Source organism: Rhinopithecus roxellana, chromosome 4, assembly GCF_007565055.1.
Source record: "Rhinopithecus roxellana isolate Shanxi Qingling chromosome 4, ASM756505v1, whole genome shotgun sequence".
Lineage (NCBI taxonomy): Eukaryota > Metazoa > Chordata > Mammalia > Primates > Cercopithecidae > Rhinopithecus > Rhinopithecus roxellana.
This window is the reverse complement of record NC_044552.1, coordinates 90,023,789-90,039,843: the sequence shown is the minus strand read 5'-3', so window position 1 is coordinate 90,039,843 and position 16,055 is coordinate 90,023,789. Positions and strand designations below refer to the sequence as shown.

Here is a 16,055-nt window from a genome sequence, read left to right as displayed (position 1 = left end):
TGTCAATGAAATGATGTCAATGAAATTGTCTAACTGAAAAATTCAACCAACCAAATAACTATAAATTGCATTTTTTGATTGATGGATATTAGAATTTATAAGGTATCTCTAGTGACTTAATTATATACTATTTGACAATAGTATTATAACTATTACATATTATATATATTATATATATTAAATATTATAACATATTTAATCAACAGAATTGAAACAAGTATTTGTTGAAAACCAAAGAAGATTTTAAACAACTAATAGTATTTTCAAAAGAGCTCAACAAATGTATTGGCCTACTGAAATTGAAATAAAAAACAATTAAATTTCCAAATGTTAAAAAAATACTACTTCTATATGATTCTCATCTAAGATGAAAGCAATGATGTAAGTTCAACTATGTAAGAAAAAGTTTTTAAAATTGCATTTATGACCACTTATATTCCAACACTTTGTGTTGATAATGCAACTAAACTTTAAAAATCTCTTTGATTACCATTTAGCATCAATTGCATGGAAATCTTTCACAACTTCAATATCTTTTAAGAGATACACAATTAATGGTCCATTTTACAGAATAATAGAGCTAAACTATACTGAGTGAAATAAGATATAGTTACATGGGAATAACGATGGCATTGCCAACTGAAACTGGCTGATGTTAGTATAGAAATATGATTCATAAAATTTCATACAATTTAACCATTAAGTTGAATTGATAATTATGTTTAGAGATCAATTCTAAAATCCTAATTAAAATACTATTGAAAATATTTTCAGTATGAGATTTTCATATATTCCACTTTATTATGCTTCAAACGTAGTAAATTGCTAAGGAATGGAGTTATTTTTAAGAGATTCTATCTGTGCTGAGTTCAAAAGAATGCCCACTCTCCATAAATAAATAGTAAACAAAGGAAATGCATCAGAAAGTTGGAAAATAGTTTCATCATGCTTCTGAAGAAATTTCTTGATTTCTTGATCATCATGACCTATACTTGAAATGTTGCCTTCTTTGGTTTCCTTTTGAAGAAGCTGCTCCAGAACCCAGAACAGGTAGAAAATGTTTTCATAGCGTGACACATCATAACTCGCTTGCTCCTACAAATAAACAACAAACTCCTTTAAAAAATTGGCTATAAATTACCTAAGAAAAATGTCATATGAAGATACCAGATTTTCAGGCAAAATAAAAATATTTGATATATTTAAAACCTTCTGTCATCCTGTCACTGGTGAACAATGGGAAAATTTAAAACATTTCCTTTTTTCAAAGACTTTACAACCATGGTGAATGACTTTTCTTTCTTGCTACTTCATGAAGTTCCAAATCCCTTCCCTGCATTCTTGCAGAGAATACTCAAATGAATCTGAGAATACTTGGCAAGGAGTCTTACCAATGACTTGGCAAGGAATCATACCAGTGTTAAATTCAGTGTTTTGCCAAAACTTTTTAATTCATGGGACTTATTTTGATTGATATAAAACAATCCTAGAGTCGGTAGAGTCATAGTCTGTAGGTGACCAGATGTGATATCATATTGAATCTTCCTGATACAACTCAGGAAGGAATAGCATTGAATCATATACACAGTCATGAGAAGAAATGTAGATGCATCTTGCAGAACTTTTAATTTGGCCTAGATGGTTGAATGTGAGATACATAAGTCACAGAAAGGCCTAAAAACTAGATAATAGCAAGCATAAGATGCGAGAATGGCAGAATCAGTATAAAAATGAAAACTGGCTTTATCACTAGCTAATTAATTATGAAATGTGTCAGAAGCCCGATGAAGTGAGCAGATTGCTTATCACTATTCTACAGTCAAGGAAATGGATCCTCTGAAAAGTAGACTAATTAGAACTCAAATCTGCAGATGCTAACCAGGGACTTTTTTTATTTTCCTGATACATTTTGTTCAAGTTCATTAAGAAAGTATTAACAGTGGGAAAAAAAGAAAACTCTTTTAGAACCATTTAAGAAATACATTCACTGTATTAATACAAAAATGAAAGAACATTGTTTCAGAGTTGAGACAAATATATTCTTCAACAAGGTGACCCAATAAGCAGAGTAAGATATATACAGGCATACCTCATTTTAGTGTACTTTACATTATTGCACCTCCCAGATACTGCAAATTTTCAAATTGAATGTTTGAGGCAACCCTGCATCAAACTAGTCTATCAGAGTCATTTTTCCAACATGTGCTCACTTTGTGCCACATATTGGTAATTATCACAATATTTCAATTTTTTCATTGTTACTTTATCTGTTACAGTGATCTGCGATCAGTCATCTTTGATGTTACCACTTTGTTTTGAGATACCACAAACCATGCCCATATCAGATGGTGAACTTAACTGATAAGTGTGTGTGTTCTGACTGCTTCACCAATTGGCCATTATCCAACTCCCTTACGCTCCTTAGGCCTCCTTATTATCTGATACAAAACAATATTGAAATCAGGCCAATTAATAACCCTACAAATGGTCTCAAAGTGTTCAAGTGAAAGCTTGCCTATGTTTCATTTTAAATCAAAAACTAGAAATCATTAAGCTTAGTGAAGAAGGCATGTCAAAAGTTGAAACAGGCCAAAAGCTAGGACTTGTGCCAAAGTTAACCAGGTTGTAAATTCAAAGAAAGAGTTCTTGAAGGAAATTAAAAGTAAAGTGCTATTTCACTGAACACACAAAAAATAAGAAGGGGAAACAGTCCGATTGGTAACATGGAAAAAAATTTAGTGGTCTGAATACAAGATCAAACCAATCACAACATTCACTTAAGCCAACACCTGAACCAGAGAAAAGGCCTAACTCTTCAATTTTATGAAGGCTGAGTAAGGTGAGGAAGCTACAGAAGAAAACTCTGAAGATAGCAAAGGCTGATTCATGAGGCTTAGGGAAGAAGCCACTTTAATAACATAAAATTACAAGGTGAAGCAACAAATGCTGATACAGAAGCTGCAGAAAGTTATCAAGAAGTTATAGGTAAGATAATAAAAGAAGGTGGCTACACTAAACAACAGTTGTTCAGTGCAGATGAAACAGCCTTCTGTTGAAAGAAGATGACATCTAGGAATTTTGTAGCCACAGGGGATAAATAAATGTGTGTCTCTGCATGTGAGATGGGTCTCTTGAATACAGCAAACTGATGGGTCTTGACTTTTTATCCAATTTGCCAGTCTGTTTCTTTTAATTGGACCATTTAGTCCATTTACATTTAAGGTTAATATTGTTATGTGGGAACTTGATCCTGTCATTATGATATTAGCTGGTTATCTTGCTCGAGAGTTGATGCAGTTTCTTCCTAGCATTGATGGACTTTACATTTTGACATGTTTTTGCAATGGCTGGTACCAGCTGTTCCTTTCCATGTTTAGTGCTTCCTTCAGGATCTCTTGTAGGGCAGGCCTGGTGGTGACAAAATCTCTAAGCGTTGCTTATCTGTAAAGGATTTTATTTCTCCTTCACTTATGGAAATTAGTTTGGCTGGATATGAAATTCTGGGTTGAAATTTTTTTAAGAATGTTGAATATTGGCCCCCACTCTCTTCTGGCTTGGAGAATTTCTGCCGAGAGATCTGCTGTTAGTCTGATAGGCTTCCCTTTGTGGGTAACCCGACCTTTCCTTCTGGCTGCCCTTAACATTTTTTCCTTCATTTCAACTTTGGTGAATCTGACAATTATGTGTCTTGGAGTTGCTCTTCTCGAGGAATATCTTTGTGGTGTTCTCTGTATTTCCTGAATTTGAATGTTGGCCTGCCTTACTCAGTTGGGGAAGTTCTACTGGATGATATCCTGCAGAGTGTTTTCCAACTTGGTTCTATTTTCCCCATCACTTTCAGGCACACCAATCAGATGTAGATTTGGTCTTTTCACATAATCCCATATTTCTTGGAGGCTTTGTTCATTTCTTTTTAGTCTTTTTTCTCTAGACTTCTCTTCTCACTTCATTTCATTCATTTGATCTTCAATCGCTGATACTCTTTCTTCCAGTTGATGGAGTCGGTTACTGAAGCTTGTGCATTTGTCACATAGTTCTCGTGTTATGGTTTTCATCTCTATCAGTTCTTTTAAGGTCTTCTCTGCATTGATTATTCTACTTATCCATTCATCCATTCTTTTTTCAAGGTTTTTAGTTTCTTTACACTGGTTATGTAGATCCTCTTTTAGCTCTGAGAAGTTTGATTGACTGACGCTTTCTTCTCTCAACTCATCAAAGTCATTCTCCGTGCAGCTTTGTTCCATTGCTGGTGATGAGCTGCGTTCCTTTGGCGGGGGAGAAGCGCTTTGAGTTTTTGAATTTCCAGCTTTTCTGCGCTGCTTTTTCCCCATCTTTGTGGTTTTATCTGCCTTTGGTCTTTGATGATGGTGACATACTGATGGGGTTTTGGTGTGGGTGTCCTTTCTGTTTGTTAGTTTTCCTTCTAACAGTCAGGACTCAGCTGTATGTCTGTTGGAGTTTACTTGAGGTCCACTCCAGACCCTGTTTGCCTGGGTATCAGCAGCAGAAGCTGCAGAAAATAGAATATTGCTGAACAGCGAGTATTGCTGTCTGATTCTTACCCTGGAAGTTTCATCTCAGTGGTGTATCCCGCCATGTGAGGTGGGAGGTGTCGGTCTGCACCTAGTGGGGAATGTCTCCCAGTTAGGCTACTCAGGGGTCAGGGACCCACTTGAGCAGGCAGTGTGTCTGTTCTCAGATCTCAACCTCTGTGCCAGGAGATCCACTGCTCTCTTCAAAGCTGTCAGACAGGGGCATTTACCTCTGCTGAGGTTTCTGCTGCTTTTTGTTTAGCTATGCCCTGTCCCCAGAGGAGGAGTCTACAGAGGCAGGCCAGCCTCCTTGAGCTGTGGTGGGCTCAACTCAATTCAAGCTTCCTGGCAGCTTTGTTTACCTACTTAAGCTTCAGCAATGGTGGGCGCCCCTCCCCCAGCCTTGCTGCCCCCTTGCAGTTAGATCTCAGACTGCTGTGATAGTAAGGAGGGAGGCTCCATGGGCGTGGGACCCTCTGGGCCAGGTGTGGGATATAATCTCCTGGTGTGCTGTTTGCTAAGACCCTTAGTAAAGCGCAGTATTAGGGTAGGAGTTACCCAATTTTCCAGGTGTTGTGTGTCTCAATTTCCTTTGGCTAGGAAAAGGAATTCCCTTCCCCCTTGCACTTCCCAGGTGAGGCGATGCCTCGCTCTGCTTCAGCTCTCGCTGGTTACGCTGCACCCGCGGACCAGTGCCAACTGTCTGACATGCCCCAGTGAGATGAACCCGGTACCTCGGTTGAAAATGCAGAAATCATCCATCTTCTGTGTCACTCACGCTGGGAGCTGGAGGCTGGAGCTGTTCCTATTCGGTTATCTTGGGTGCGCCCCTGTGCCACATTTTCTTAATCCAGTCTGTCAATGATGGACATTTGTTTTGGTTCCAAGTCTTTGCTATTGTGAATAGTGTCGCGATAAACATACATGTGCGTGTATTTTTATAGCAGCATGATTTATAATCCTTTGGGTATATACCTAATAATGTGATAGCTGGGTCAAGTGGTACTTCTAGTTCTAAATCCTTGAGGAATCACCACACTGTCTTTCACAATGGTTGAACTAGTTTACAGTCCCACCAACAAAAAAAGTGTTCCTATTTCTCCACATCCTCTCCAACACCTGTTGCTTCCTGACTTTTTTTTTTTTTTTTTTTTGAGGCGGAGTCTCGCTCTGTCGCCCAGGCTGGAGTGCAGTGGCCGGATCTTAGCTCACTGCAAGCTCCACCTCCCGGGTTTACGCCATTCTCCTGCCTCAGCCTCCCGAGTAGCTGAGACTACAGGCGCCCGCCACCTCGCCCGGCTAGTTTTTTGTATTTTTTAGTAGAGACGGGGTTTCACCGTGTTAGCCAGGATGGTCTCGATCTCCTGACCTCGTGATCCGCCCATCTCGGCCTCCCAAAGTGCTGGGATTACAGGCTTGAGCCACCACGCCCGGCCGTTTCCTGACTTTTTAATGATCACCATTCTAACTGGTGTCAGATGGTATCTCATTTTGGTTTTGATTTACATTTCCCTGATGGCTAGTAATGATGAGCATTTTTTCATGTGTCTGTTGACTGCATAAATGCCTTCTTTTGAGAAGTGTCTGTTCAAATCCTTTGCCCATTTTTTGATGGGATTGATTTTTTTCTTGTAAATTTGTTTGAGTTCTTTGTAGGTTCTGGATATTAGCCCTTTGTCAGATGAGTAGATTACAAAAATTTTCTCCCATTCTGTAGGTTGCCTGTTCACTCTGATGGTAGTTTCTTTTGCTGTGCAGAAGCTCTTTAGTTTAATTAGATCCCATTTGTCAATTTTGGCTTTTGTTGTCATTGCTTTTGGTGTTTTAAACATGAAGTCCTTGCCCATACCTATGTCCTGAATGGCATTACGTAGGCTTTCTTCTAGGGTTAATTTTTGTATAAGGTGTAAGGAAGGGATCTAGTTTCAGCTTTCTACTTATGGCTAGCCAATTTTCCCAGCACCATTTATTAAATAGGGAATCCTTTCCCCATTTCTTGTTTTTGTCAGGTTTTTCAAAGATTAGATGGTTGCAGATGTGTAGCATTATTTCTGAGGGCTCTGTTCTGTTCTATTGGTCTATACCTCTGTTTCAGTACCAGGATCATGCTGTTTTGGTTACTGTAGCCTTGTAGTATAGTTTGAAGTCAGGTAGTGTGATGCCTCCAGCTTTGTTCTTTTGGCTTAGGATTGTCTTGGCAATGCGGGCTCTTTTTGGTTCCATATGAACTTTAAAGTAGTTTTTTTCCAATTCTGTGAAGAAAGTCATTAGTAGCTTGATGGGGATGGCATTGTATCTATAAATTACCTTGGGCACTATGGCCATTTTCACGATATTGATTCATCCTATCCATGAGCATGGAATGTTCTTCCTTTTGTTTGTGTCCTCTTTTACTTCATTGAGCAGTGCTTTGTCGTTCTCCTTGAAGAGGTCCTTCACATCCCTTGTAAGTTGGATTCCTAGGTATTTTATTCTCTTTGAAGCAATTGTGAATGGGAGTTCACTCATGATTTGGCTCTCTGTTTGTCTGTTATTGGTGTATAAGAATGCTAGTGACTTTTGTACATTGATTTTGTATCGTGAGACTGCTGAAGTTGCTCATCAGCTTGAGATTTTGGGCTGAGACAATGGGGTTTTCTAAATATACAATCATGTCATCTGCAAACATGAACTCTTGTTGTAAGGAGATTAAGAATTTATATCAATGTGGTATCTATTTTATCACCATATCCACCAGTCTGCTCAATCCAGTGACCAAGGAAGTGATAAATGTGAGTCAAATCACAGGATGTTTCACCAAAGAAATGTGTGAAGATAAATTTTTAAGGCACTTGGGATTTAATCTATGATGATATTGGGCTAGACACTAAAAGAGCACATTACTTAGGGATCAGAAAATCACATCAACTTTCCTCTAGAATAGACTTGAACAAGTTTATCCATCTGACATTATTCAGATAACCAGAGAATATGTTTAAATAATGAAATCAAGCTAGTTTTGTAAATATTGTGTTACATTAGGGTGTTGGAGATAGGGAATTGGTTCACTGGACCTTTTTTCAGTTGTTCACATCTCATAAGAGTCTTTTCAACACACACACCCTGAAGAAGGCCCTTTAGGGCCTTGTGATATTAGAAAAGCTTTAAAATAATCAATTCATATTTAGATTCCTTAGTACCATCCTTCTATGCAAAAAGGAATTATCTTCTAGATTACTACTGTCTATGAAGGATTTTATTGATGAGGAAATATAGATAATGATGCATTCTCAGGTTCTTTACACATCTCTAGATGTGCAATTCACAATGAGCTTGAAATGGCTTCAATAATTCACCACAGTGTAGTACTTCAATAATACTAGTAAATAATATTAGTAATTTTTCTCTAGATACAAAGTAGCTTAAGAGTTGAGACTGTATTTTTTCACTTTGGGTAAAAATATGACAGTAATAATAATGATAACAGATAGTAGATAACACTTATTTGAAAATGTATACTCCTATGCTATGGTTTAAATATATAATCTTATTCTCCCAGCAACCCGATAGAGGAGTTATTGTTACTATTTCCAAGTTTTAGATGAGGAAAATGAAGTTTACAAAAGTTAAATAACTTTCCCAGATCATATAGCTAGCAAATGACTGAAATGGGATTTAATAAAGCAATTAATATATGTTAATTTGATATTATTCCTTTACAAAGAAGGAATTCCCCACAAAGGATGTTACTTACAAAGTAATATTCTAGTTTCTCAAAGATCTCAACCAACAAGGGCCTCTGCCACATATGTCCTTATTGGGAGTCTCAGTAGATGTTTGTGTCAGACAAATACAAATCATCATTTTCTTTTTGTGATTCTTGTACAAACTCCTCTTTGTAGACCTTTTTTCAGTTTACTCATTTTTCTATTACCTTGTTATAAAAATTCAGCTTCAAGAAACAGATTTGTGAAAAGTAAAATAGATTAATGAGAAAATCATTATTTTTAAATAAGTCATACAATGACAAATAGATTTTTTAAAATTTTATGTTATATATATATATATATATATATTTCTTTCACGTATACTTATGTATACAACTTGCATACTTGTTGAACTGTTTCCGATAGGAAAAAAGGGTAAAATGTCAAGATCTAAAATACTAACAGTTTCAGAACTTTTCATCAAAGTTACCACACATATTAAACATAAACCCTTTAGAACTAGTCTCCTGGATTCAACATTTTAGGCAGATAATGCTATTATCTGTATAAAGCAAAATGGATTAATACTTATTGAGTCTTTTCCATCCTTCTTTTCTGAGTACTTGGATCAAAAGATGATTCACCAATCTATACACCTCACTCCCTTTGTGCCCTGCCTCACAATTCTGCTCTAGGAAATTTCTCCTAATTAACTATACTCTGCTCTAACCAGAGCTTTACACTCCCTCAGTATAGGCCCAACACCGAGGTTATGGGGAGAGAGAAAGAATATAACACAACCTTTGGAAGAAACATACTTTTAAACCATATGTGCTTCTGTTGTAATCATGAGCTCATTGATTTTATATATGGAAGTATGTTATTAACCTGCATGTGATTTTTCGACTCTGTTCTTGAGCACTGGAGCATTGTTGCAAGCATGGTCAGATGCTCTACTGCACTGGGCCCCTAGCTAAGCCCCTGCTTATTTGTTAGCTGCTTTGTTGCTTTCTCCTATGCTTCAGAAGTTTCAAGCCAGTTAGTAAATGACTTACAGAGAGTTAACTTCATCCCCCTAGAATTCAGGACTAAAATTGACTGCTTTCTTTACTTTCTACTAAATAACAAAGGATAATTTATTAAAAGTAAGGGTAAGTTTCCTACTGAATTATCATGGTGACAACTGACCTTTTCCTTTAAAGTACCATGTTGAATGTATTCTTTTAGAGACAACTCATTTTAGTTGTTATTACTTCTGTCCTATAAAATCTGGCACAAAGGATACCGACCCAGTGGTATAGTATATTCAGTGAACGTTTAGTTTAACATTTATATTATGTGGCTATACTCCTTGACTTAATTTTGTGCTCTGTAATATTCTAAATATTTTCTTTCACTTATTGCCTGTGTAGTAGTGAGAAAAATGTCGTGTTTTGCTTTTACCCCTTCCAGTGGAGCATGTTTTTTTCTGAACATGTCAGACTACAGCTCTTCATGTCCTCGGCTAGTGCTCATTATCAAATTGATTTAATGAACCGTTGCATTTTTATATTTTACAGCATTAAATATAAAATTCCAAACTACAAGTCGAAACTCAAATGTACAGTCCCCTTTGTTACATTTTTTTTTTCATCCAAGGAATGTGACTTTCCTTTTGTCCCTTTAGATCTCTCTGTCTTTTCTGTATCAGAGATAGCAGAATGAAACACCTTTTAAAGAGTAAGGGACCTGAAGATTTCCTTCCCTGCCTAGATGAAGTCTCAAGGTTTCAATTTTAAAGGACAGAAATGGAAGAAGGGAACCCTGGCATAGTGCAAGAAAGGAACAATCATCCTGTGTGAGTATACTGGGCTGCACATTGCCATCAGGAATCCGATCCTTTCTATTGATCCATGGGTGACTCTCATTCTCAAGTTTACAAGAAGCTATTCTACTTCCAAGCACTGCATCTATATTTTCAAGCAGGAACGTTGATAAAGGGCAATGTGAAATGTGCATTTGATCCTATTTTGCCACTCATTAATGAGCTCTCCCAAACGCCTAACTCAGTTACTTATACTTACATCTCTTTAACCAACATTAGATAAAAAGACACTCAGTAATGTAAATATTTAACTGATCCATTGTCACCTGGAACAAAACTGGAGTTTGTTGATGAGGAAGAAAAAGAAATGGATATGGCTTACTATCTGGTGATTTTTTTTTTTTTTTTTTTTTTTTACCAGAAAATTATCTCATTTTCTGAAAGCTCTCCATTATATAAAATGTGATTAGATGATGGTAAGTAATCACGGGATTGTAGAATTTTCCTGTCCAGCTCTTTTCCAACTAAAAGACCTAGATGGAAAGATAAACTATTAGCATTGTATCAGATATACACAGCCATCCTGCTCCATCCTGCTATTAAGGCTCATTCAGCTGCCTGGAGAATGTTCAGGCAAAACACCTTAATGCTTTCTAGATGGGCATGTTCCACCTACATTGGATGCTTTCCAGTGCTCGTGTGGATAAGTCCAGCTTGACTATTAGTATATAAAAATTACTCTAAAACTAGTGGAAGAGTATCAGCCATCACTTCATCCATGTTGCCACAAATGTTGTTGCAAATGACAGTATTTTATTCTGTTTTATGACTGAATAGTATTCCACACACAGACACACATCTTTATTCATTCATTCTTAGATATGCATTTAAATTGATTCCGTATCTTGGCTATTTGTGAATACCGTCATAGTAAACATGCATGTGTAGATAGATGTTTCTTTGACTTAAACGTTAAACCTGAAATTATGAAACTGCCAGGAAAAAAAAAAAAAAACAGGAAATGCTTCATGAAATTGGGCTGATCAAGAATTTTTAAATAAGACCTCAAAATACAGGCAATGAAAACCAAAATAGACACATGGAATCATGTCAAATGGAAAATCTTCTGAACAGCAAAGGAAAAAAAAATGAAGAAACCCACAATGAGATATCACTGCATCTCAGATAGAATGGCTATTATCAAAAAGCCAAAAACAAACAAAAAAATTGTTGGCAAGGATGCAGAGTAAAGGGAATCTCTTATACACTGTTTGTAGAAGTGAAATTAGTACATCCAAATTCATATATCCAAATTTCAAATTAGTACATTATGGAAAACAGTAGGGAGATTCCTCAAAATATTAAAATATTTCTACCATATGTTCCAACAATCTCATTACTGGGTATATATAGAAAGGAAATAGAGTTGTAACTTTTTAAAGTACTTCAATTCCTCTTCAATTCGAAACAGTGAATGTGTATTAAGGATCTATTATGGGAAAGAAAGACACAGCTCTCAATATGTTTAGAGTCTAAACAGGCAATAAAACAAATATATAACTAACCAGAATATAAGGCAGAATATTTAAAAATCTATAAAATTGTAGGGATCAAGAAGGTTCAATGAATACATGGCATCTATGATAGGTACTGAAGACTGATCAGGATGCTGGTAATTGGAGACTAATGATAAAAGTCATTTCAAATCAAAGGAATATATGTTTTATATATATATATATACTTATATTTTTGTGATAAGAACACTTAGAATATACTTCTTAAAACAATTTTTAGGTATATACTTATTTTTATTAACTTTACCATGATGCACAATAAGTATCTTGAACTTATTCCTTGTATCTAACAAATTTTGCGTCCGCTGACATCTACCCAGTACCCTTATTCCTCGGTCTTTGGAAATATTTTAGTCTCTGTTTCTGAGTTCACCTTTTTTAGTATCTATATATAAGTGAGGTCATGTGGTATTTGTCTTTTTGTGCCTGGATAATTTAACTTAATGTCCTCCGGGTTCTTCCATGTTATCCCAAATGACAGGATTTTCTTTCCTTTTTAAGGCTGAATAAGAGTTCATTGTGTATATATAGTACATTTTCTTCACCTGTTCATCTGTTGATGGACACATAAGTTGATTCTCTATGTTGGTTATTGTGAATAATGCTGCAATGAATGTGGTAGTACAGATATTTCTTTGACATAATGATTTTTATTTTCTTTAGATATATACTCAGTAGTAGAATTACTGGATCATAGGCTAGTAACATTTTTTGTTACTAGAGGCATCTCTGCACAGTTTTCTGTAATGACTCACCAATCTACATTCCAATCAACAGTTTACAAGGGTTCCCTTTCTCCATACCCTCACCAACAATTATCTCTTATCTTCTTGATGATAGTCATCCTAACAAGTATGAGGTGATACCTCATTGTGGTTTTAATTTACATTTCCCTGATTATTGGTAATGTTAATGCATTGTTTGATATACCTATTGGCTATTTGTATGTCTTCTTTTGAGAAATGTCTCTTCAGGTCCTTTGCCCATTTTTAATCAGGCTGTTTATTTTTTTTTATCTACTGAATTGTTTGACTTTCTTATATATTTTTAATATTAGCCTTTTATCAGGTATATGATTTGAGGGGGGGAGGGGGGTGGAGGGAGGGATTGCATTGGGGAGTTATACATGATATAAATGATGAATTGATGGGTGCTGACGAGTTGATGGGTGCAGCACACCAACATGGCATAAGTATACATATGTAACAAACCTGCACGTTATGCACATGTACCCTAGAACTTAAAGTATAATAAAAAAAAAAAAAAGAAAATTATTTAAAAAAAAAAAAAAAAAAAAGAAAATATATTCTCCCATTCTGCAAGTTATTTCTTCATTCTCTTTATCATTTCCTTGGCTGTGCAGAAGTTTTTTAGGTTAGTATAATTCCATTTGACTAGCTTTTCTTTTCTGGCCTGTACTTTGGGATCATATCCAAAAAATAATTGTCGAGACCAATGTCATAGAGCTTTCTCCTTTTTTATGTAGCAGTTTTACAGTTTCAGATCTTAAATTTAAATGTTTCATCTATTTTGAGTTGATTTTTGTATGTGGTGTGAAATGAGTGTCTAATTTCATTCTACGTGTGAATATTCAGTTTTCCCAGCACCATTCATTGAAGAGATTGTCCTTTTTCTATTGTATATTTGTGTTTTTTTGGGAAACCAATGGACCATAAATGTGTGGATTTACTTCTGGGTTCACTATTCTGATCGACTGGACTATGTCTGTTGTTAGTTCAATACCATACTGTTTTGATTATTATAGCCTTGTAGCAGATTGTGAAATCATGTAGTATGATGCATTGAGCTTTTCCCTATGTGTTTAAGATTGCTTTGGCTATTTGAGGTATTTTATAGCTCTTTAAAATTATTAAAATTTTTTATCTTTTTCTGTGATGAAATTCATTGGAATTTTGATAGAAATTGTATTGAATCTATATATTATTTGGGGATACTATAGGCATTTTAACAATTTAATTCTTCCAGTCCACGAACCACGAGCATCTTTCTGTTTAGTTGTGTATTATTCAATATCGTTAATCAGAATTTTATAGTTTTTAATAAATAGTTTTTTCACCTCCTTGGTTAAATGTATTCTTAAGTATTTTGGATTTTGTATCTATTGTGAATGGAATTATTCTCTTGATTGTGTGGCTAGTTCATTGTTAGTGTATAGAAGCACTACTGGTTTCTGTATATTGATTTTGTATCCTTTGTGAAAGGAAAATAAATCTTGGGCCTCCATATCACTAAGCTATAGAGAAAAGTCAAGCTGGGAACTGATTAGGGCCAACCTGTCTCCCATTTTATCCAAAGTCACCCCTCTGCTCACTGAGATAAATGGATATCTGACTGCCTCCTTTGGAGAGGCTAATCAGAAACTCAGGAGAATGCAACCATTTGTCTGTCATCTATCTGTGACCTGGAAAGCCCCCTCCTGGCTTCAAGTCTCACCTTTGCTTCAAGTTTTCCCACCTCTCCAAACTGAATCAGTGTTCATCTTGCATATGTTGATTGATGTCTCATGTCTCCCTAGAATGTATAAAACCGAACCGTATTCTGACCACCTTGGGCACATGTCATCAGGTCCTGAGGCTGTGTCACGGATGTATGTGCTCAACTTTGGCAAATAAATGTTCTAAATTTTCTAAATTAACTGAGACCTGTCTCAGATTTTGGGGGCTCACACCTTCCACTTTACTTATTTATTCTGACATTTTTTTTGATGGAGTCTTCAGGGTTTTGTATATATAAGATTATGTTGTCTACAAACGGAGATAGTTTAACTTCTTTCTTTCTAATTTAAATGCCTTTTATTTCTTTTATTGCTTTTTTTTTTTTTTTTTTTGACCAACTGCTCTGGCAAGGGCTTTCAGTACAGAAAGTCCCTGACTTGTGATGCTTAACTTACAAAATTTCAATTTAAAGTCATGTCAAAGCAATGCACAATCAGCACAAACCACACTTCAAGTACTTATACAACCATTCTATTTTTCATTTTGAGGACTATTCAGTTATTTACGTGTGATAGTCAACACTTTATTATAAAATAGGCTTTATTTTAGATGTTTTCTTTCCAAATGTAGTGTAATCTAATGTATGTAAGTGTTCTGAGAATATTTAAGGTAAACTAGGCTAAACTACGATATTTGAGAGTTTAGATCTATTAAACACATTTTGAACATACGATATTTTCAACTTACAATGATGTAATCCCATTGCAAGTTGAGGAACATCTGTGCTATGTTGAATGCAATTGGAAAGAGTGGGTATCCTTGTCTTGTACTTGGTCTTACAGGAAAGACTTTCAACTTTTTACCATTGATTAAGATGTTAACAATGGACTTGTCATATATAGCCTTTCTTGTGTGGCGGTACATCAGCTGTATATCTAATTCATTGAAAGTTTTTAGCATGACATGATGCTGAATTTTGTCAAATGCCTTTTCTGTATCTATTCAGATTATCATATGGCTTTTATTCTTCATTATGATAATGTGGTGCGTTACATTTATAGGCACATTCATGTTATATATAGTATAGCTACCCTTTCTATATTTGGTTTTCATTTGCTTGGAATATCTATTTCTATCCCTCCACTTTAAGTGTATTTGTATACTTAAAGGTGAAGTCAGTGTCTTATAGGCAGCATTTAATTGAGTAATATATTTTTTATCCATTCAGCCACTCAAGGTTTTTGGATTGGAGAACTTAATCCACTTACTTTCAAGTAATTGTAGAAAAGTAAGAACTTAGTATTGTGATTTTGTTGTTTTCTGGTTGTTTTGTACATGTTTTTCCTTCTTCTCTTACATTCTTTGCAATTACATATTTTTCTCTAGTGTTAGGCTTTGAATTTTCTCTTTTTATATTTTATGTATCTACAAAGCTTTTTGCTTTGTGGTTACCATAAGACTCATGTAAAGCATCTTATAACAGTATGTTTTAAGCTGAAAACAATGTAGCTTTAATTTTCTTTCCAACTTTTTTAAATTTTAGGTTCAGGGAGTACATGTGTAGGTTTGTTACATGGGTAAATTGCATGTCACAGGGGTTTGGTGTACAGAATATTTTTTCACATAGGTAATAAGCATAGTACTCAATAGGTAGTTTTGCATTCTTCACTCTCCTCCCACACTCCCTACTCTCAAGTAGGCCCAGTATCTATTGCTCTTCTCTTTTTGTCCATGTGTACTCAATACTCCATCTGTGTTGCTGCAAAGGACATGAACTCATTCATTTTTATGACTGCATAATATTCCATGATGTATATGCACCACATTTTATTTATCCAGTCCATAGCTGATGGGCAGTTAGGTTGATTCCATGTCATTGCTATTGTAAATCCAATTTAACTTTCATTGCATAAAGAAATCTGCACTTTCACTCTCTCCCTACATTTTATGCTTTCAGCATCACAATTTGCATATTTTTGTATTTTGTCTCCTTTAACATATTA

At 35.5% G+C, this 16,055-nt stretch overlaps 1 protein-coding gene across 1 annotated transcript in view; it reads right to left on the bottom strand.

The window, feature by feature from the left end:
* Nucleotides 1-825: 825 nt before the first annotated feature.
* MEI4 (meiotic double-stranded break formation protein 4) overlaps nucleotides 826-16,055 on the bottom strand; it is a 237,584-nt gene continuing 222,354 nt past the window's right edge. Inside the window, exon 4 of the mRNA XM_030929606.1 lies at nucleotides 826-1,095. Within this exon, the coding sequence (XP_030785466.1) occupies nucleotides 826-1,095 (270 nt within the window). The remainder of the gene's footprint in view (nucleotides 1,096-16,055) is intronic.